Source organism: Monodelphis domestica, chromosome 2 (assembly GCF_027887165.1).
Source record: "Monodelphis domestica isolate mMonDom1 chromosome 2, mMonDom1.pri, whole genome shotgun sequence".
Lineage (NCBI taxonomy): Eukaryota > Metazoa > Chordata > Mammalia > Didelphimorphia > Didelphidae > Monodelphis > Monodelphis domestica.
In genome coordinates, this window is record NC_077228.1 from 31,800,862 (window position 1) to 31,823,985 (window position 23,124).

General features: G+C 53.9%; 1 protein-coding gene across 5 annotated transcripts in view; it reads right to left on the reverse strand.

Moving 5' to 3' along the window:
* The window catches only part of RAD54L (RAD54 like), a 19,561-nt gene extending 4,618 nt beyond the window's left edge, over positions 1-14,943 (reverse strand). Inside the window, exons 1-10 of one of the 5 annotated variants that reach the window (XM_056815202.1) lie at positions 14,776-14,943; positions 13,096-13,175; positions 12,902-12,988; positions 11,559-11,678; positions 8,909-8,969; positions 7,983-8,118; positions 2,754-2,823; positions 2,332-2,620; positions 1,529-1,653; positions 232-382 (exon numbers count right to left, since the gene is read on the reverse strand). In XM_056815202.1, the coding sequence (XP_056671180.1) occupies positions 232-382; positions 1,529-1,653; positions 2,332-2,620; positions 2,754-2,823; positions 7,983-8,118; positions 8,909-8,969; positions 11,559-11,678; positions 12,902-12,988; positions 13,096-13,098 (1,042 nt within the window). In that variant the 5' untranslated portion in view covers positions 13,099-13,175; positions 14,776-14,943. Of the gene's footprint in view, positions 1-231; positions 383-1,528; positions 1,654-2,331; positions 2,621-2,753; positions 2,824-7,982; positions 8,119-8,908; positions 8,970-11,558; positions 11,679-12,901; positions 12,989-13,095; positions 13,176-14,541 lie in introns of all 5 variants that reach the window. The other 4 variants (XM_056815198.1, XM_056815201.1, XM_056815199.1 and 1 more) reach the window with 4 other exon arrangements.
* Between the last annotated feature and the right edge of the window lie 8,181 nt (positions 14,944-23,124).

Genomic DNA, 23,124 nt, shown 5'->3' on the forward strand with positions numbered 1-23,124 from the left:
AGTACCCTTTCTGAGACAGAAGGTAAAGGTTAAGAAAGAACTGATACCAAGATGGAAGGGAAGAGTTTGAAAACAAAAGAGAAAAGGCAGGAATAGGATTTGAACTCGGCTCCACTGAGGCCAACACACAGGGAGCTGGCAGAGGCCCGGCTTCTCGGATGGGCTCTGCGGGCCCCCGTCCTTTCGGGGTGCCCCTGCCCCCAGGCACAGGAGAGCCCTGCGTCCTCTCACCCAGGATGCCCGCGTTCACAAAGTGCACCAGGCTGAAGTACTCCAGCAGGTCGTTCTGGATGGGCGTCCCCGAGATGAGCACCCGCCGGCTGGTGTGGAGGCCGTTCAGCGCCTGGTACGTCTGGTTCTCGGAGTTCTTCAGTCTGTGGCCCTAAAACAAAGCCGGAGGCTCAGGCGGGGCCGGAGCCAGGAAGGAACCGGCTCCATGCGGGCTCCAGAGAGGCTTCTCAGGGGAACGAGGTTTGGTGTAACCGAAAAAGATTCGGGGGTTTTAGAAGACCCCAAGAACCTCGGCACCGAGAGCCGACTCTGGAGCCTCCCCTGAAAACCCGCCAAGACTCCACCGGGCTTCCTCCCGGCCCCGTGCCGCCAACAGACGGGGATCCCGGGCCCGGGGCCATCGCTCAGGGCCTCCAGGGGGAAAGCAGCAGCCTCAGAGGAGGCTGCCTCCCGCAGGCAGGACATCCCGTCAGTGCCGGCCTCCACCTCGGCCTCCCCTCTCTCCGGGAGCTCCTCGGCCCCCGGGATTCTCAGACTCAAGTCCGAGGAACGCTCTGCTCTCCCCTCCGTGCCTCCCGGCCTCCATTCCCAGGCATCTCTCCCTCCGATGTCCCCGTTTCTGCCAACGGGCCCCAGGCTCAAACCCGGCCGAGTCCCCTGGACCCTCCCAACATGTCTCGGCCTCTGTCCCCTTCTCTTCCCCACACAACCGCCTCCTAATGGGCCTCCACACAGCTGTCAGACCGCCATTCCCCGACCCGGAAGCCCAAGGATACACGACAAAGTCTCATGCATCACGATCTTGCTCGAACCCACTCCCCTCCCCAGACTTGGGCCTCGGCTCCAGCCCCGCAGGGCTGCTCACCCTTCTGGCCTCTGTGCCTTGGCTGAGCCTGTCCTCACCTCCAGAATGCTCTCCCTCCTCACCTCCCCCTTGTGGAACTCAGAGCCCCCCTCGAGGGCTTCCTCCTCCGGGAGGCCCTTCCTATGGAGGGGGCAGACCACAGCGGCCCGCGTGTCTCCTCCTCGGTCAAATGGATTTGCCACCAGCCCCTTTGAGAGCCTCCTGGAGCCGTGCAAACGGACACCATGACGGCGACTCGGCCACAGGCGCACGCAGAGATGGCACCGCCGTCCGGCCAAGATGGCGGCCTGGACAGGAAGCAGACCGCCGGCGCCCACCTCCCTGCCGGCAAACGTGAGGCGCTCCAGAAATGGCTGCAGAACGACGTCCCTTTTCTACTTGGACTTCCGTCTCCCCAAAAGCCTGGCCTGGAAGCTCTCTGCGGACGCCTACCTCATCGCAGATCACCAGCCCCACACTTCCTCGCTGCAAGGCGTCAGCATGGAGGCGGAATGTCTCATAGGAAATGATGAGGATGGGAGACGGGACCCTGGAGCCTCGCTGGTTCATGAAGCCGGCTGGGGGGGGGAGAGGGAGAGGGGGAGGGGGGAGGGGGGAGAGGCAGAGAGAGGGAGGAGGGCGAGATGGAGCCAGACAGGGAAAAAGAGAGGGAGGGAGGGAGGGGGAGGGAGGGGGGAGGAGGGAGAGAAGGGGAGAAGGGAAGGGGGGAGGGAGGGAGGCAGAGAGAGGGAGGAGGGCGAGATGGAGCCAGACAGAGAGGGGAAAAGAGAGAGAGGGAGGGAGGGAGGGAGGGAGAGGGAGAGAAGGGGAGAAGGGAAGGGGGGAGGGGGGAGAGGGGGAGAGGCAGAGAGAGGGAGGAGGGCGAGATGGAGCCAGACAGAGAGGGAAAAAGAGAGGAAGAGAGGGAGGGGGAGAGAGAGGGAAGGAGAGAGAGCGCCAGGTGGAGGTTGTGAAGGAACAGAAGCAGAGAGGAGAGGGAGAGAGAAGGAAGGGAGGGAGGGAGGGAGGGAGGGAGTGCAGAGATGTGAGCTTTAGAGAATTCACAGACAGCCTGTTGTCCTCATGTCAAACCATCGTCAAGATGAAAACTGCTTAACTGAGGGCTACTTTAACATGAAAACTATTTTCAGAATTCATTCCTTTCTCTTCCCGTGTACGGTCTTCCCCACCTCCAACGCTGCCAGCTCAGCCTCCCAGACGCTAGGGGTGGGGCAGGAGACCCGCTCGGTCCATACCCAATTTCTGGTCGATCTGCTCCTTGGATCCCCCGTCGATGGCGAGGGGCTGGACCCGCCCCCCCAGCCACTTGTGTACTTCATTGGCCCAGTTCCTGACCAGGCTGGAGGGGGAGACCACCAGAGCCTTGTCAATTTCAGGCTTGCCCTCGGGGCTCTGGCGCAAGAGCGTCCACATCAGCGTGATGCACTGCAGGGTCTTGCCCAGCCCCATCTCGTCCGCCATGATGCAGCCATGGCTGCCAGGGATGCGCCGGCTGGTCACGCACTCCCACAGGAACCTGACGCCCTGAGGAAGATGGGCGCCCTGTCATGGGGCTGCTCAAAACAAGGGCCAGGGTCCGGGAGCAGAGCATGGTGATGGGGACCTGTCGGCCCCAAGCGTCCCCGCAGGCCTCCCGGGCTCGGCTCCCCTCACTCACCTCTCTCTGGTGGGGCCGTAAGACCTTGCCGAGAATGGGATCGACCACCACGTGGACGGGGAGTTTCTCCCTGAGAAGAGGTCAGACAATACAGAGTGAGCATGTGAGCAGGAAAACCCTCCAGGAGTTTTCCTGGCACGGACCATACCCTGGTCAAGGCCCACTTGGCAAGGAAGGAGGAAGGCTGGTCAGCGCCGCGTGACAGGCTCCATCTCTGGTTTCCTCCCAGAGCTCTGAGCAGGTGAACAAGCTTCGGTGCTAACACATCCTTGCTCTCCTCCTACCACCTGACTAGCTCCCCAGTGACCAACCCCCTCTGCTGGTGACAAAGGTGATGCCAGCAGATGCGGCACTGCCCTAACTCACCAATGTGGCCTCAGACAAGGGCAGCCCCAGCCCCCACCCCCCAGAGAAAGAGAATGAGAGAGAGAAGGGGAAAATGGAGAGACAGAGGGATGGAGGGAGGGGGAGAGAGTCAGAGACAGACAGAGAGAGACAGACACAGAGACAGAGAGACAGACACAGAGACAGTCAGAGAGACAGAGTCAGAGACAGTCAGAGACAGACAGAGACAGAGTCAGAGACAGAGACGGTCAGAGACAGAGAGACAGTCAGAGACAGAGAGACAGACAGAGAGACAGTCAGAGACAGAGAGACAGACAGAGACAATCAGAGATAGACACAGAGACAGACAGTCAGAGACAGAGAGTCAGAGTCAGAGACAGACAGAGAGACAGAGACAGACACAGAGACAGACAGACACAGAGAGACGGAGTCAGAGACAGACACAGAGACAGTCAGAGACAGAGACAGAGACGGTCAGAGACAGAGAGACAGACAGAGACAATCAGAGATAGACACAGAGACAGACAGAGACAGAGAGAGTCAGAGACAGAGTCAGAGACAGAGACAGACACAGAGACAGTCAGAGAGACAGAGAGAGAGATAGACACAGAGACAGAGTCAGAGACAGACAGAGGGGGGCAAGGCACACGGATGGTGGTGCTTCAGATGACACCCCACCGAGGGGCACCCACTTTTTAGCACCCCCCCCCCGTCTTCCTAGTGGTTCACTGGCTCCAGAAACAAAACCTTGCCATGGCCACATCAGGCACACTCCCGGCCCTCCACAGATCAGGCCAGGAACTGGCAGACGTGGGACCTTCAGGACTTCGCTGGTGGAGGTCGGGCTGCCGCCGGGCTCCTCTCTGCTAAGTGGGCTTGCTGGCTACCCCAAAGGGCTGGGGGACTGTTCCAGGAAAAGCACGTCAACCCCTTTACTGGCCGGTCACGTCAGCGTAAGTGGAGCCGGCCTTAGAGACTCTCACCCAAACCTTCCTAGTACAGCCAGGCACCCAGGACCCAGAAAATGACCTGCCCAAGGTCCCATGGCTACGGTCAGTTTAGCAAGACAGCATTCAAACCCAGGACCCCCATTCCAAACTCAGTGCCTGGCACTAGCTCAGTGAATTCAGGCTACGGTTGCCAGAGGGCTGGCTAGAGGTCAGAGTCTAACCCAGGCAGGCCTGAGAGAATCCCCTTGACACGCACACCCCGAGGGGTCACCCAAAGGGGAAGCGTCCTCCCTCCTTCCCCCGCAGCTCTCCACCCACTGCTCTGGGCTCTAGCAGAACAAGCCTTCTCCCATCAGCCTCTCAGATATTCCAGCCCCTCCTCCAGCCTAACTTAAAGCACTCTTGAAATGCGGCTCTGGTTATTCAGGCCATCCTCAGCCGGGCCACCCACTCAGCTGCCCTCCAGATGCCTGCAGCTCTCCCAGGAGACATCCACAGCCCGGCTGCACAGCCCGGCCAGCTGCCCCTTCCCGAGGCTGAGCCCTTGCCATTGCCATGGCAAACGCCGCCCAGTTTTCTGCCGGCATCCATGGCAGTCACCACGGACTCCTCATCTCCTGCCTGGATGAGCACCATAGCTTCCTCGCTGGCCTCAGTCACTTCCCCAACCAATGGCACAAATTTGGGGAAGCCCCCTGCCCCCCCGCCCCTGCCTCTCCCCCAGACCCATCAGAAGGCTCTTCTCCTTGGAGCAGACTCACACCACTGTCCGTCCCCTCCTTCCTTTTTCCATCCCTCCCCCCAACAGGCCTCACGGCTTCTCCTTGCCTCTGCCAGGGTTGCCTCCCAACCGCCTCCATCATTGGCCCATCGCTTTTCCTCAGGCACAGGCCAGACCCCGTCGCTCCCTTGTGTGAATGCTCTGAAGGCTCCCCCTGTCCCCCCCCCCACAAGGCCGCCCTGTCTCCCTTCACAGCCACTCCCTATGTGCCTGTCCACTGAAACCCACCCAAGCCCTGGCGTGGCCTCCTCTGGCAGCAGCTCGCTGCCACTCCTCCATCCACTGACCTCTGCCTGGGCTGCACTCCCCGGGCCAAGCCGATGAGACTGTTTGCTCCACAGAGGCAGGGCCTGGTCGCCCCCTCCCAGACGTTTGCAAATTGAGAGGTCATCATTCTACTCTCCCTTCTCCCTGCGGCTCCTGCAAGGCCGAGCTTTGGTGGGTGGCAAGGACAGCCTCCTGCTATTCACAGCCACTGGATTAGAGCCCTTTCCGGGGAAGGGTTGGGCCAGGCCCTTCTCACACAGGGTCAGCACCCAGCAGGCAGTGCCAGTCAGGATCTCAGGAAGAGGATCAGCGTGGCATTCCTCGGTCCTGGTGCCCACACGAGGCTCCAGCCCACCCTTCCCGACCCAAGGACCCATGGAAGGATCAGCAGAAGTCTCCCCTCTCTATTACCCACAGCTACACGGGAAGGCCCTAGCCCTGTGCTGGGGAAGGCATGGCACACGTGCCGGAGGAGACTGCTCCCCTCCCCCTCTCCACAATGTCTGAAGACAGTGTTCACGTGCCCAGCCACTCCATGCGAGCACTTCCTCCCTCACTATCTGCGGTAACACAGAGGGCTCCCAGTGGCCTGAAAGTGCCTTTTGGGCACGCGAGCTCTAAAGGTTCACCATCGCTGCTAGCCCACAACCCTCTCTCAAATTGGCCGCATCAGCTGAGAAAAGCCTGCATCAAAAATGACCCAAACGGCCAGCTCCGAGCCGGCACTGCCCTGGCTCAGGGCCTCCCTGAGCCAGGCATCCTGCAGCCAAGGCCAAGGGCGAGTTCAGTCATGCCCTGCGGGAACCAAACACCAAAAGTTTCCTGTATGCATCTGAAAGAGAGCCACTGGCTGTCCCCTTTGTTGCCTCAGAACCCCAACCATAAAGCAATGCTCCATGCTAAGGCCAGCAAACTTCCCTAAGTAATGCCTGCGCTTCCAAGCCTCCATCGGACAGGCAACCATCTCTTCCTCCTGCCCAAACCCCTGGTCCTCTCTGCCCCCTCCTCGTCGGGCCTCCCTCATTCCTGTTCCTTATTCCTCTGGCCCTGGGGTCTTCGGAAACCCCCGCCCTGACTAACAAACGTGTCTTAGAGTCCAAGCCGCCAAGAACGTATGAAAAATCGCCCTCAATCAGTAATAATGGAAGAAGTACCAATTAAAACAACTCTGAGGGACCCCCTCACGCCCGTCTGTTTGGCCAAGATGACAGAAAAATAAGACCACCCACGCTGGGGGGGCTGGGAAGAGGTCCCACCATAGCAGGGAGCTGTTGGGAGCTAGACACCCCCCAGGGGCCCCGCTACCAGGTCTAGACCCCGAGTAAAATCCTGACAGCAGCTCTCTTCAGGGAGGCAAAGAGTGAAACTGAGGGGAGACTAATTGTTATGAGTAAGATAATCTGGAGGCTTTTGTTAGATTTACTATTAAAAGAGAGACATATGGACAGACAGAGAGACAGAGACAGAGAGACACAGACGGACAGACACAGAGAGACAAGAGACAGACACGGAGACACAGACAGACAGACAGACAGAGAGACAAGAGACAGACACAGACGGACAGACAGACACAGAGAGACAAGAGACAGACAGAGACACAGACGGACAGACAGACACAGAGAGACAAGAGACAGACACAGAGAGACAAGAGACAGACACAGAGACACAGACGGACAGACAGACACAGAGAGACAAGAGACAGACACAGAGACACAGACGGACAGACAGACACAGAGAGACAAGAGACAGACACAGAGAGACAAGAGACAGACACAGACGGACAGACAGACACAGAGACACAGACGGACAGACACAGAGAGACAAGAGACAGACACAGACACAGACAGACAGACACACAGAGACAAGAGACAGACACAGAGACACAGACGGACAGACAGACACACAGAGGTTTCAAAGATCCAGTTTCCCATTTCAGCCGGCTCATGGCCCGCAGAGGTCGAGATGAGGCAGAGCTCGGGGAAGCCTCCAGGCTCCCCTCCCCGCCGTGGGCTCGGACACACTGACCTGGCGGGGACGCGGCTGTCCGGCCATCAGACGCCCCGTGACTCGGTGACGCCTGCGAGCCGCCGCCAGCGTGCTGGGGATCGGGGAGCCCTACCCGATGGGCTCCTACACACGCGACACGGAACGGCTGAAGCAGCTCCGGGCTCGGGAGCGCGATGGTGGAGCCGGTGGCCGAGCTGGCAGCTGCCCGTGCCTTTCCTTTCATCCTCACCTTCTGTCTTGGAGTCAATCCTAAGATCAGGCCCAAGGCAGAAGGGCGGCCCGGGCCGGGCCCCGGCCATGAAGTGACTTGCTCGGGATCGCACGGCAGGAAGCTTGAGGCCTCCCGTCGCCATCCCCATCCCGAGCCACCTGCTGCCCCCACTGAAAGCCTCTTGGAAGCAGCCGTCTAGCCTGCCTGCAGGAAGGGGGGGCAGGGCAGCCCCTTCCGCCGCAGGGCTCTGGGAGGTGCTCCTTCTGACCACCAGCCTCCACAGGCCTCTGCGGGCAGAGCCAGGCTGAGGCCCTTCCGACACCCTGGTAGTCCGAGGGAGGACGCGGCCTTGACCCCGCAGGTGTAAACCCCGAGTGGGTGCTGGCGGGCTGCCTTCTCTGTTCCGTTTCCACAGAATATCTGACCCAACGTGGGGTGGGTCTGGGGTCCGCCGTGTCCCGCCCTCCCGTCCCCGGGCCAACGATGCCTGGACGGGAGCCTGCCTCGGCCTCCCGCCTCCTCCTAAGCGCACTCGGTGCTGCCCAGAACAAACAAAAAGCCCCTACGAGGGAGCCTCCCCACGCGCTAGACGGAGGAGAGGACGCCGGCCAGGCAAACGCCAGGCCCTCCCCGGTCCCAGCAAGGCCGCGCTCCTCCTGGTCACTCACCTGTCGAGCTTCAGCTGGTCGTGGGCGCTCAGAGGGGGCGGCTCGTACAGAACCAGAGCTCCTTCCTCTAGTGGGTCGTGGAGGGCCTGCCGGAGCCCTGCCCGCTTGATGCCCAAGGCCCGGAGGCCCAGAGGACCTGCGGACAAGGGGGCCAGTCAGCCACTCTGCGGGGGGAGGGGGCTTCTCTCCGCGTCTCTGATCCCCGTAATCCGCCGTCACGCTGCCTTCCTCCCAGTCAAGTCAAACCAACCAACAAGAGGCTTAACTGTAAAGTGCATGCAACGTTCAGCAGCCGCAGCCCCCCGCCTCTCTCCTGACACAAAGGAGGACGGTGCCCTCCCCGCCAGGGCCAGCTGCCTTTGATTCTGCCATCGTAGAGCCCTCACCTCCCACCCCAGTCACTTCTGCGGATCGGCCAGGGCAAGTGTCTGAGGCCAGACTGGAACCCAGGACCTCCCGTCCCTGGGCCTGGCTCTCGGCCGAGCCACCTAGCAGCCCCCGCCAGGTGCCTGTAGCCCGCTGTGTAGGCCTCTCTGAAGGCCCCATGTTCCCGGCCCTGCCATTCCCCACTGCCCAGGGCTTGAGGGGGGCGGCAGCCTTCTCTGCACCTGGAGATGCGGAGGGGAGGGACCTCGGGGAGGGACAGAAGCAGCACCCCGGCTGGATGGCCGGACCCCTCCGGCCCCCGGCAGAAGCAGCACCCCGGCTGGACGGCCGGACCCCAGAGGCCCCTGGGCAGAAGCAGCACCCCGGCTGGACAGCCAGGCCCCTCCGGCCCCTGACAGAAGCAGCACCCTGGCTGGACGGCCGGACCCCCGTGGCAGCCGTAGCACAACCCCCTTCCCGCAGCCGTCCAGGCCCGGACGCTATTCGCTTCCTTTACGAAGGCCCAAGTTCGGGGGACGCCCGCCCGCTCTCCCTCTCACCTTGGTAGTTGGGGATGGGGACTTTGAAAGGCTTCGACAAGATGCTCCGGATAAAGGCCTCCTGGAGGGGGAAGACAAGCAGCCGCCGTGAGCACCCGGCTGGCCCCACCTGCTGGAAAGGGGGGTGAAGCCGAGGCAGGACCCCACACACTGCCTCGTCTGCCGGCCAGCGAAACGCGGCAACAACTGCAGACGTTTGGATGTTGTGGCTCCGCCAGCTCACGTGTAGCCCCGGACACCTGGGGCCGGGGGGCCTTATTGCTGCTTGCCTCTAGGGCAGCACCTGCCTCCCCAGGGCGTCGTACGCCGTGAAAGAGAAAATTCATAAAGTGTTTTGCAAAACTGCAAAGTGGGGGCAGCTGGGTGGCTCAGTGGATGGAGAGCCAGGCCTAGACGGGAGGTCCTGGGTTCCAATCTGGCCTCAGACACGTCCCCGCTGGGTGACCCTGGGCAGGTCACTTGACCCCCATGGCCCAGCCTTGACGGCTCTTCTGCCTCGGAGCCACACACAGTACTGACTCTAACATGGAAAGTGAGGCCTTAAAAACACCAAGACCAAAACGGCAAAGTGCCTCACAAGCGGTAGCTGTTCCTCAAACTTCTTAATGAGGTTCTTCTACATTGTGGGGGTTTCCCCCGCCTCTCGGTTGCTAGCCGTCTCTCTGGAGGAGTGGGACTCACCGTCCATCTCACAATACTGTGCAGAAGAGCAGGAAGGCCAGGCCGTGGGGGTCAGGTGACTTGGACGTGTCCACGGTCACACCTGAACCCAGGCCCTCCCGTCTCCGCTGGACCCCTGGAACGTGGGGGCTGCCACGGAACCCAGCCGTCTCGCCTGACAGAAGGGTGGGGACCTGCCCGAGGCCCCCCAGAAGGCAGCAGAGCATCACGAAGCCCGCCCCGGCCTTCAGGCTGCAGGCCAGCCTGGACCTGGTGGGCAGCTGACCCTGCTGGGCGCAGCCTCGAGCTCCTCCCCTTCTCCACCCCACCCCATGCCCGGATGGCATCACCTCTCAGGGGTACACAAAGCCCAGCCCCGGGGACCCAGGAGGTACCAATGGCTCCCACACTGGCCGGGGGCACCCGCCACCCTCCAGGGGCCCCACCCACCGGCGCCCTCGAGGGGCTCTACAGAAGGGGGGCAGAACTGGTCGGGTGGAGGTGGCGGGACGAGTGGCCTCCGCGATGTGGTGGGGCCTGGGAAGGGCTGAGGCTCGGCCTCCCCTGGGGGGTCTCGGGCAGCGTGATGGTCACCTTCTGCCCACAGGGACTCCGGGTGGCTCCTTGTCAGGTCTTCCTTTCCAGGCAGCAGGGGAGGCGCACGGCGGAGGCCGGCCACAAGCCCACACCCTGGACCCCCACCAAGGGCTCGGGCTGCCCATAAGGCACCTTCACTAGCGTGCACGGCTGGCTGAATGCGGATGCCCGGCAGCCCCGTCGGGCAGCCTCTGCTCCGGCCACGCCGGGCTTTGGCACATCCATGACCCAAGACAGAGATTTTTCACCGGGCCGGGTGGAGGCTGTCCAGGAGCCTGGCTCGGTGCCCGCCCCGGCCGGGGTGAGTGCGGCTCTGCTTGGCACGGAGAGATTTTTAAGGAGAATGAAGTGCTCGAGGGGAGCCACAGAGGAATTCCGGCCTTCATGAATTTCTAGTAAGCTAATGCATTTTAAATGGTTGCTGCGAAGGCAGGGATATATTGGAGGCCGCCCTGAGGCTCCAGAATTAACATGATTGCGAAGATTATGAATAGCAGCGGGGGAGGGTAGCCACTGGCCGCTTCCACTTCCCATCGCCCTCTAGGAGGGGGCGTCCAAGACAAGAACCAGGAAGGAGGAGCCCCAGCACCAAGGGGCCAGGCCCGGGCAGGACCTGGAAAGGGAAGGCCTGAAGGAGGAGGGGAGGCCGGCAGCCTCAAACACGGCAGAGAGGCCAAGCAGGATGACAGGAGAAGCCCATGGAGAATTAATCCGGGAGGACCGAGGGGCGGGGCGGGGGAGGCTGGAGAACAAGGGGGGCAACGTCTTCCTTCAGCAGCACAAAGGGACAGAGGCGGAAGGCAGAAGAAATGAGAAAGAGACGGTCACGGACAGAAGCAGAGCCGAGCCTGCAACGTCTTGGTGGTGGCCAGTCGGTTCAGTCATGTCGGACCCTTCGTGACCCCATTTGGGGCTTTCTTGGCAGAGACACTGGAGTGGTTCCAGCACTGCCTTCTCCAGCTCATTACACAGAGGAGGAAACGGAGGCCAGCGGGGCTAAGTGACTTGCCCAGGATCACACAGCTAGCAAGTATCTGAGGCCAGATTTGAACTCGGGTCTCCCTGACTCCAGACCTTGTGCCCTGCACCCTCAGGAGTCTAGGACTGATTAACTTAAGGATCAATATTGCAAAGGGAGGTAAGTAAGGCCGGGACAGGGTGAGGCTTTACGAAAGGCTGAGGAAGGAGGGAGCTGGCAGGACAGCTTCACACCCACTCTGAGCAGGTCAGGCCCCCTCAAGAGAACGGAAAACCTGCAGCCTTCCAAGCCGGGGGAGTCGTCCGAGGTCATGTGGGGAGGCTGAACTACAGCCCCAACCCCCCCCCACCCCCGTCAGCCCCCCCCCACCCCCGTCAGCCCCCGCAGGGAGCCTTCCCCGGCCGCTCAACTCACATGTTGGCTGCTGTCCAGGCAGTGTGGCCGATTGGTCAGCTGAGTCAGGGGCTTCCGAAAAGGTGACCAGAAGCATTCTGGGCTGCCGGCCTCGCCGCTTGGTTTCCGCCTCTTGGGAGTCTGGGAGAGAAGAGGCCCCGCAGGGCCCAGCCAGTGACTACAGGCGGGGCAGCGGGGCGGGTGGAGGCGACAATCGGTCGGAGCCATGGGAATGGGGGGACGGGCCGGCGCCGAGGGGGCTGCTGTCTGCAGGGGCAGACGTCGATCAGCGCTACCAGGGCGTACGGGGGCCCGGGTTCCAGGGGCCGCAAGTGGCTCCCCTCACGTCCCTCGATCCCTTCGAGCTGTAAAAGCCCCATCTTCACTGCCCTTCCCATCCTCTGACCCAAGCACAGCGGCTCTCTCCGTTCCCACCTTGGAGCCTTTGCATCGGTTCTTCCCCGTCGGGCTTGAAGCCCTTCCCGGGCCTCATCCCTCCCCACTGGCCCACTGGCCGTGGGTTGGGCGCCCGGGTTCTCGTGTCTCTTAGGTCATCAGCTCTGTGTCCGGCGAGGGGAAGGAGAGAAGCCCTGAGAGAGCACCGAGGCCCCGCCGGGCCACTCCCTCGCCATACAAGTCAGGCTCACGTCACCCCCCCACCCCCCAGCCTCTTCCTCATCTCGGGTCACTCTTAGCCTTCGAGGTGGTCAGTGACTCTCCAGCGACTGCCCCTTCTGTGACCCCCGTTCAGACATGAACCTAACTCCCGTCTGAGTATTGGCTATAAGCCAGAAGAGCAGCGGGGCTAGGCCATCAGTCTAAGTGACTCACCCAGGGTCAGCTAGGCCGTGTCTGAGGCCAGATTGGAACCCAGGACCTCCCAACCCCAGGCCTGGCATTCTCTCCTTTGGGCTCCAGCTGCCCCTCCCTCCCTAACCTTTAATCCTGCTCACAAATCCTGGTAGGCCTCTTCCTCAATCCATCGGTCCCTGCTCTCTCTCCAGCAGGGCCGCTGCTTCCTCCTCACCTTCGCTTCCTGCGGCCCCAGGTCCTACACGACCCCTTTCTACAAGAAACCTTTCCCACCCTCTTTCCTCTCAGAGCCTTCCCCTGCCCGTAGCTTGTCTGGACAGATGTAGCGGTCTGCACGCTAGGCTTCTCGAGGGCAGTCTGTCCTTTGCCCCTCTCAGTACCCCCAGTGTGGAGCACCGTGCGTGCCTGGTGCAAAGGAAGCACTTAAATTGCAGCCCGAACTTTCTGACTCTCGAGTGGGGCGGCCCACGGCCTGCCACCTTCTCAGAGGCCTGAGGGAACGCTGGCAGAGGGGAACAAAGGCACGGAGGGGAACCGCGTGCCGGCCTCACCACGGTCTCCGGGTGCCAGTCTTCCTCATCAGAGCCGCTGCCCTCCGACTTCCTCTTGGCGAGCTGGCTTGGAGCCAGGCTCCTCCTCTGCAAGAAGAAAAGGGCAGAGCTACGGGCAGGGGTCCAGGGCCCGCCCGGGGTGGCAACAACGCCTTGAGGAAGAAGCAGCAGCCGCCGGCGCATTCAATACATACCATCCTGACTCCAAGCGGGGCGGACCCTCAGGTCCCCATGGATCCGACGGCCTGGGGAGCGCCGGGGTGGAGAGCTGGGCCTACAAGGAGGGATGGCAAGGATGGTGGCTGCAAAGGCACACAGCCGGCAAAGGGCAGTGCATGTGGGCACAGGCAGTTCAAGGCTACGCGGAGGAAAGGGGAAGGCTGAGAAGACTCTTAGCTCCTTAGTTATAGCCACAGGGCTGCCAGGTGAGCGCTCAAACACAGAACAGGCAGGCAGTACTGGAGGCGGGGCTTGAACCCTGATCTTCTGAGCCTGCTCCATGCCTGGGTATTTTTCCAGGTCACGCTGACTAAGGCCGGGTAGCCCCGAAGAGCCGTCGCAAGCCCTCATTTCCCTCCATCTGATCTCGCTCGGAGACCTCATTAGCTCCCACCTCTACGTGGAGGGCTCTCGGGGCTACTTATCTAAGCTCGCTCCCCATCCCAAGGCTCAATGGTCCAAGTGCCAAGACCGTACAACACCTTAAACCCGGCTGCTGTTCAGTCGTGTCTGACTCTCTGTGACCCCATCTGGGGTTTTCTTGGCCAAGATGCCGGAGGGCTTTGCCATCTCCTCCTCTGGCTCATTTGACAAACAAGGGAAGATAGGTGAAGGATGAAGTAAGTGACTTGGCCAGGGTCACACCACTAATAAATATCTTGAGCTGGATTTGAACTCAGGAAGACGGCCTGGCACTTTCTCCAACTGGCCTGTCTAAAACCAAACAATCTCTTTCCCCATAAACCCTTCCCTGTTTCCTCTCCCTTCCTTGTTCCTAGAGAGAGCAACACTAGGCCCCTCATGTCTCAGGCTTACAACCCAGGAGTCACGATGGACTCCCCACCATCTTCCCCGCCCCCCAATCCAAGCTGGTGATTTCATCTCTGCAGCATCTCTCAAATTCGCCCCCTTCTCCCCTCTGACACTGCCTCTGCCTCTGACACTGCCTCTACCTTGGGAAAAGCCCCCAGCATCTCAGGCCCTCTGAAATAGCCTGAGGGTGGGTCTCTCCCCACTCCAGCCACTAAAGTGATTTCCCTAAAGCCCAGGCCATCCCTCACTCTATACACTCCACTGGCTCCCTATGGCCTCTAAGAGAAAAAACAAAATCCTTGATCTAGCCCCCAAAGCCTTTCATCCCCTAGCCCCTCCTCCCTGTCCAGTCTTCTCACACCTTCCTCCCACAGGGACTCTTCCACCCAGTGATGCTGGCCTCCTCCATTGCACAGGACCCTCCATTTCCAGACTCTGGCCATTTTCTTGGGCTGGGGCTCCCGTCAGGAGCACCCTCCCTACACCTCTTGGCTTCTTTCAAGTGTAGGGCCCCCGACTTATCCTGCTTCTCCCCGCTGTTGTCCCCCTCCCCAATTAGAGGGGCCCCTGGAGGGCAGGACCTGGCTTTGCCTCTCTTAGCCCCACACCTGGCACACAGTAGGCACCTTATCAGTGCTTCTGAACCGCCTCTCAGCCTGCCTCCTCCAAAGAAGGTCCTTCACACAGCCCAGGGCCTAAGGCTTGGGAGCGGGGACACCCGGCCAGGGTTCGAATCCCACTTCTAGTCCATACCAGCTGGGTGTCAGGCCCTTCTCCCTCTCCGGGCTTCAGTTTCCCCGGCTGTAATATGCGCCCGCAGCCCCAGTCGATGACCTTCGGACCTGGTCTCAGATCTGACTCTGGTCTGTCCCTCTCCCACCACGGTCTCACTCCACCCGCGCTTCTGCCCGCGAACACCGAACCGAAACTCCAGGTTCTTAAACACAGCTCCTCGTAGGCCTTAGCCCCGCCGGCGTCCGAATTCCCGCCCCCGCTGAGCCCGGCCAATCGGGAGGCGGCTCTTCCAGCGCAGCTGACCATTGGCTGCGTCTCTAGAAAGCGACACTGAGTGGGGCGGAGCTTAGAAGAGCACAGGCAAGAGCAAAGGACGAGCTGTGGAATGCTGCAGTACGCATGCGTATATGGAAATGGCCGTGTGAGGCGGAAGGATATCTTTGGGGACTGACTGGGAGGTGTTTGCCGGGATTCTCTCCCGCTGTCCAGTTATATCTTTGTTAAAGTTCGTAGAAAGCCTGCCAGTTTGTACCACAGATGATACAGGAAACTGAAGCTTCCCCCCCCCCTTCCGTTCCCTCAGGCAGTTCTGGGGAATGGGAGATAGTTGGCTTAACTAGTGAGAGACAGGAATATCCTGAAAAGAGATCTGAGATGTATTGGCCACTAATACAGTCTGTTGGGGGGAAGGGGGGGTGAGAGCGGCGCTTGAGGTGAACCCCTGAGTTCCGGAAGGGTACCCTTTGTAAGAATGCAAGACTCCATAACTTAGCTTAGAACTAAAAAGAGAAATTTATTAATCGGATCCCATGTTGAATTTGGCTGGGAGGACAGCATAGATGGAAAGCTGCCTCCTAGAGGACATTAAATCTGGGGTTTTTATACTTTTTACAACAGTGGGTATGCATTCAGGCACAGTTTGGGGGGGGATCTAACCGGGATCTGCCTGAAGATATAGGGGGGTGACCCTCATAGTTTAGTGGACAGATAGAGCTCTTGGATACAGCTGGATGGTATGAAGGCATAGCCTGGAGGTGTATCTCTGTGTCCATCTCAAATCTAAAGGACAACCCAAGGAGAATATTCCTCTCAGGGTCCTATCAGGAGTCACAAGGATATAAGGGAGCAAAGGAATTTTCCTGCTTACAGTTTGCCTGAAAAACTTCTATAATTTGGGGGCACAATGTCCCATGCCAAATCCAAGTGTGACCTCAGACAAGTCACTTCATCTCCCTATAATGTTGAGGGGGGGCAAAACTGGGGTCTTGTCCAAAGAGCTGATAGCCCAGGCAATCTCCATGTAGAGGAAGTGAACTTTATGGAGAAGGGGAAAAAAGGCTTGGTGATGGAAAGACAATAGCAATGAAAAGGGCTGGCAGGGGGCAGCTGGGTAGCTCAGTGGATTGAGAACCAGGCTAGGTTCAAATCTGGCCTCAGATACTTCCCAACTGTGTGACCCTGGGCAAGTCACTTGACCCCCATTGCCTACCCCTGTAAACCTCAAAATTTCTCAGACTTTTGAATGTTGGAAATTTCCCCCCATTGGGGAATCTTCTACTTAAAAAATTCCCTAGCAGATAGTGAGAATTCTACTTGAATGTGAGGGCTCCTTGCCTTGGGAATATCCCTACTCCACCCTACTTAGGACTGCTTTAGGACAGAGAGCTCCTTGAGAACAATGAAAAGTGCTTTGACCCATGTTTATGGAAAGGACAGGAAATTCTTTGAGTCATGACTGTTTTAGAATTGATACAATGGGATACTAAGTACCTCTAAAGGTGGGCAACTTGTAAACTACTTAGACCAAAAAGGTGAAAACTTACTCAGAGGTTTTCTCTTAATGAAATTAGCCAACACAGCAGCATTTTTTCCCTCTATTACTAAAGAGATTAATCTACTCAGCTGTGAATTCAAAATGGGCTGTCTTTTGGAAAACATCTACAGTGATTAGTAGATGTAGGGACTTAGGGGAGGTGACATGGGAGAAAAACCCCTATATAAGAAAAAGCAGAATCTTTTGAGGAGATAGATATCCTTTTGGAGAAAGCCTTTTGGAGGATCTCTAATGAGGACCACTGAGATGGAGCTGGCCTGGTGTTACTAAAATCCTTGTTTAGTCAGACCTTGTGGTGAGTGTAAAAAAACTGACTGATTCCTCTCTTAAGGCTCAGGTCTAGGCCATATTGGCTTGAGGCCCTTCATACTTATTCCTTTCTTACTCTCTCTCTCTCTCTTTCTTTGATTACTCATTGTATTGTTAATTTAAAATCTCCATAAAACCCAATTGACTTGGGTATTTGAATAATTGGGAATATTTCCCTGGTGACCACCTTATATTTGATTTTAAAACCCAAGACACTATAGTGAAACATATTTCTGTGGTCAAATTTGCTCACCCTCTCTTATATCTTTCACAATTTTTATCTTCCACTATTTTAATCACTACAGTTTAAGACCTCAACCATTTTAAATCTAACACCCCTTACCACTCTTCTGCCTTGGAGCCAATACACAGTATTGACTCCAAGACGGAAGGTAAGGGTTTAAAAAAAAGAAAAAGAAAAGAAAAGGGCTGGCAGTTTTCGGGAATGCTTTTTATCTGGCTTAGTTACTAAGGAAGAGGTCATTTGTTTGGGCAGTTGTTGTCCTGTGTCTCCAGGGAGCCTAGGCCACTTAACCCATGATCCACTTTGGACTGTGTGGCTCTACCCATGGTTCACTGTTTACCCACTGGGAGGAAAGCAAACCACAATGGAAATAAGATGCTAATGATATGTTAAACATGCTGGGTCCTGAGCTTTAGGTCACTTTTGCCCGATTGAGCAGACTACAAAGGGCAATGACTGTGGAAACTGGGCATTGTTTGAACCTAGTCCCATGTGACTGGGGAACAGAAACACCTGTGTTTGCTGTTCAGAGACCCCAACCAAGGACCTTGATTATGTGTAAAGATTGATATAAGGAGTTTTCTCATAACTGTGAAGTTAAGCAACTCATGTCTTATCTAAAAGGCAGACCCACTCTAATTAACTAGTTATTGTTTCTGTGTTCTTCTGATTGTGTACAGCTGCTGGGCAGGGTTTGTGGGATATTTCAGCCCACATCACCTGGTCTCAGTTTCCTCATTTGCAAAATTAGGAGATTGGACCAGATGGTGTCTAAGGTTCATGGTGCTAAAGGAGAATCAGGCAACATCTCCCAGAAATAAAGTAGGATAGCTGCAGTCAAGCTGATTACCTGGAGGACTCCGCTTGAATCTGTGCTGCTTCTGCCTCGAATGTGTCTCCCTTGGAAGTCTGTAAGCCATTGGGAGCTGCCAGAGCCCTTAGACTCAGAGAACAGAATGCTGATCAGACCTTACTCTCTCACCATCTCCTAAACTCTGCCCTATTTATTCTCTTGGACATCTGGTGGACCAGTGCGGTGCCAAAACTGGAGTTAGAGCACCAGAACAATATTTGTTCTTCCATTTGCCATATTATGACCTTAGGTAATTCATATTTCTCTGTGGCTTCATTTGCCCTTATGTTGAGTCAAATTTCCTCAACTTTAAATGAAGGATGATCCCTCCAACTTTTCATCTTTTCTTCTATTGGTCTAATATATATTATCATCCTCTGGCTCAAGAAATTAAAGATTGAAACAAGTCAAAGACATATCAAAGATCTTATCCAATGACACCAATAATATCTTCTTTAAAAAATTGATTTGTATTGATATCTTTTGTTTTTAAATAGTCTATATTCTTCGCCTCCCCTTCCTAGACTGACATCTCTTATAACAAATATCCTTTTTTAAGAGACGGGAAGAAAAGAAAAAAATTCAATAAAACTTAATAAGAGTTACGGTAAGATAATAGGATGGAAGGAAATATAAATTGAAATCATAAGAGTAAATGTGAATGGGATGACCCTAACTATAAAACAAAAGAGGATGGCAGAATGGATTAGAAATGGAAACATCTAACAATTGGTTTATAAGAAATTCACTTGAAATGAATATTTACATGGACTTAAAATAAAGGGCTAGAGCCAATATATTATGCTTCAACTAAACTCAGAAAACCTGGGGTGGCAATAATAGCCTCAAACATAAAAATTGTATTATAAAATAGATAATCTGGGAAACTATATTTTGCTGAAAAGTACTATAAACAATGAATTATTTCAACACAGCATATATGCACTGAATGGAATAATACCTAAACACTTAAAGGAGAAGCTAAACAATTTACAGGAAGAACTAGAGGGTGAAACTATAATAGTAGAGAATCTCGTACCCCCTTTCGGAACTACATAAAACTGATTAACATTCAATAAAAATCTGATAATATATACAATATTCCACACTCATGAATCCTAATCTCTGCAGTGTAGCAAGGGGCTATATCATCTAATATCCTTCATCTTTAAACTTGTTCTTTATAATTTCATGACATTCATTTCTAATTATTTTATAGTTGTTCTTAAATTTATTGTGCTTAAAAAAAGACACTTACTTTCTATCATAGAATCAATACTGTGTTTGGTTTCAAGGTAGAAGAGCAGTAAGGGCTAGGTAATGGGGGTTAAGTGACTTGCCCAGGGTCATACAGGAAAGAAGTGTCCAGGGCCAGATTGAATCTAGGACCTCCAGCTTCTAGACCTGGCTCTCAATCCATGAGACACCCAGCTGCCCCTTAAACTTACTTTGTTGCAGTGATTAGATATATTGTATTCCTAGCACTGCTTACTTTACATTGTATCAGTTCATATAAGTCTTTGAATGTTTCTCTGTATACTTCTTACAGAATATTATTCCATTAGGTTCATGTGCTACAATTTGTCTAGCTACTTGATTATCTAGCTATTGATTTGGCATCTACTTTGTTTCCAGTTCTTTCCTACTATAATTATTTGGTGTGGATGGAGCCTTTTAAAATTTTATTTTATTTTTATCAATGCCCTCCTTGGTTTATATGACTAGCTGTGAGATCACTAAGTCAAAAAATATGGACAGTTTAGTTATTTTTTTGCCTAATTTCAATTTGCTTTGCAGAATAGTTGAACCACGTCACAGCTCCAACAACAATGCATTAGTGTGCTGGTCTTTTCACAATTCCTCCAACATTGACAATTATCAATCTTTTGGCATCTTTCCATACTTTGTTTTGATTTACTTTCTCTTACTAGTTATTTGGGCACCTGGTTGTGAATAGTTTGCAATTTTTTATTTTGAGAACTACTTGTTCATATTCTTTGGCCTATCTTTGTTGGGGACCAATAATGCCTCAATTACTGAATCTGGTGGTCTTTTCTCAGGATTCAGACTTCTCTTCCTCTTTGCTGTATTTGGCACTATTCTCTTCTTTTGTTCATTTTCTTTCTCTTGTGATTTCATCTGACCAAATGGTTTAATTATCATCTTTATTCAGATGACTCATTAATATGTGTATAATAATGGCTAAAATTTATATAACACTTTAAGATTTGTAAAGTATATTCAATGTTATCAGGAAGGGGTCTGGTTGAAGTAGGAGAATCCCTCTTTCCCCTCTCAGACAAGAGGTTCCCCTAATTATTGCTCTCCTGTGTTCTGTTCGACATACATCTGGAGTGTTGGGTGCACTCCTGGGCACTGACAACTGGAGAGTGTCCCTAGGAAGGCAGCTAGTCCTTGAGTCCCCATCATAGGAGCCAATTACTTTAAAGGATTGGAGAATGAGTCTTTGCCCTCACCCTCAGTTGCTTATTCAGGGCTTTTTTTGTTTGCTTTATTAAAGAGCATTACAATATACAACCTCATACAATCTCATACAACCATTCTAAAAAGAACTGTAGCAGGGGCAGTTAGATAACACAGTGGATAGAGTACTAGGTCTAGATTGAGAGGATCTGGGTTCTATTCTTCTTGTTGTGACAAAGAATTGGAAACTGTGGGATTGTCCATCACTTGGGGAATGGCTGAACAAATTGTGGTTTATGGGTATAATGGAATACTATTGTGCCATAAGGAACAATGAACAGGATGAGTTCAGAAAAACCTAGAAAGACTTATATGAACTGATGCAAAGTGAAGTGAGCAGAGCCAGGAGAACTATGTATACAGTAACAGAAAAATATTACATGATGATCAACTGTGAAGGACTAAACCATTATCAGCAAAGCAAGTCTCCAAGATAACCACAAGGGACTCAAAAGAAAATGCTCTCCACAGCCAAAGAAGGAATTGTCAGAATCTGAGGCAGGTCAAAGTGTGCCATCTTCTCCTATATTTCCTTCATAAGATTTCTATTGTAGGTGTGATATGTGACTTCTAGCATGACATGAGCAATATGGAAATTTGTGTTGGGTATAACCTATAACAAACTATTCTCTGTCTCTGGGAGGAGGGGGAGAGTAGGGAGAAAACATAAATTTTAAAATGTCAAAAATTTTATCTACATATAACTGAAAAAATTAAAATGTTTTAAGGGGCTACATGGTAGCATTCTCTGGAGACCTGGGGATCATGGCCTGATGACTCATAGGCCTCAGAAAGTACTGTACCAGAAATCAGGATCTGCTCAAGATTCCTCTCTATAACATCCCCAGCCAGTGGGCATCCTGCCTCTGTTTGGAGACCTAGTTAGAGGAGGGGCTCAGAGCCTGGGCTCCAAGAACTTGCATTTTGTAATATTTTAGATAACTGTATTTTACTATCATTGACTTCCTTGGTAATCCTATATATTTCCCTTTTCACCTTTAAAAAACATTCTTCTTCTAAGAAGGGATCCATAGGTTTCCCTATACTGCCAAGGGGGTAGAAATATATCATAAAAAATGTGAGATGTCATGGGCAGTTAGGTGGCTCAGTGGATTGAAAGCCAGGTCTAGAGACAGGAAGTCCTGGGTTCAAATCTAACCTTATCTACTTCCTAGCTGTGTGACCCTGGACAAGTCACTTAACCTCCATTGCCTATTCCTTACCACTCTTCTGCCTTGGAACCAATACTTAGGACTGTGAATCTTAAAACTGCTCAGACTCTACTTCAGAAGATTTGATTAAGCTATTACCCATTTTCTACAATGGAGGTACTTAGTCAGGAATGTATTGAGAACTTTAAAATTACTCCACCCTGCTCAGACAGTGCCTTAGGGGAAGATAAAGTTGTAAACTCTTGATTGAACAATGAAAAGTCCTTAACTCATACTTATAGTAAAGCTAGAACCTTAAGCTAGGTCTATTTTTAGATCTAATACAAAAAAGGTGATAAGTACCTATAAAGGTTAAATTAATCACCAAAAGGTCAAGCAACTTACAAAGGGCAAGTTTAGCAAAGAGATGTGAAATACTCAGAAGATATAATCTAATCAGAGAAGGTGATAACAAGGGAAGATGTGAACTAAGAATGGACAGTCCTGGGGAAAAGCATCTACTGTGATTGGTAGATGTGAAAATTTAGGGGAGGTGACATAAGAGAAATTTCTCTTTAAAAGGAGCTCTCTGAACTCAGTTCAGGGGGAGTTCGCCATGGAGGTTGGGGTTTGGAGTTAGTTTGGAGGAGCTGGCTCTCTGAACTCAGTTCAGGAGTTGATTTCAGTGAAGAACTGGAGTTTTGCTTGGGACAATCTTGTGGTGAGTGATAAAAGACTGACTAGTCTCTCTTAAGGCTCAGGCCTAGGCCATTTGGCCTAGACCCTTCCTATTATTTTTCTCTCTTCTCTCTCTCTCTCTCTCCCCTTAACTCCTTCATTTGTATTAATTAAAATCTCCATAAAACCCAGATGACTTGGGTATTTTCATATTTGGGAATTTTCCCATGGCGACCACTTAATTTTTAGTGTCTTGATTTATATTAAAAATATCTTTACAGTACTGATTTGAAAATGAAAAGTAAGGTTTAAAAAAAAAGTGAGAAGTCTCTGCCCTAAAGGGATGGGAAACTCATTACCTCTTAGGGAGGCCCATTCCACTCCACTCCACTGATGGCCAAAACAAATTGGTAAGAAGTTTTTTCTTACCCAGGCCACTCTGTAACTTCTTCATGTAGTCCCTGATCCTAGTTCTACTCTCTGGGGTCAAGCAGAGCAAGGCTAATCCTTCTTCCACATTTTGGTCCTTCAGATACTTACAGAGAGCGATCTAGTCATTCCCCCTCCCCCCAGGTCTTCTCTTCTCCAGGGTGGCTAAATGTCCCTCATTCCCTCCTCTCATGGGGTCTGGTCTCCAGTCCCCTCACCATCCTATAGCTGTCCTCCTGGCACTCTGGAATTTATCAAAGTCCTTCCTAAAATGTGGAGGCTGGACTCAATTGGGGAGCAGCTAATGGGGGGGGGGGGAGAAGGCAATGGGAGAGGGGAGGTGAGAGATGGTTAGAGTTGGATAGGGACCCTCTACTGACACCACAAGCTGTCTCCCAGCTCAGGAAGGATAACAAATGGTGCCCTGCCCCCTGGTGGCCATACTGTGTGTGTAAAAACATGTATGTGTAAAAA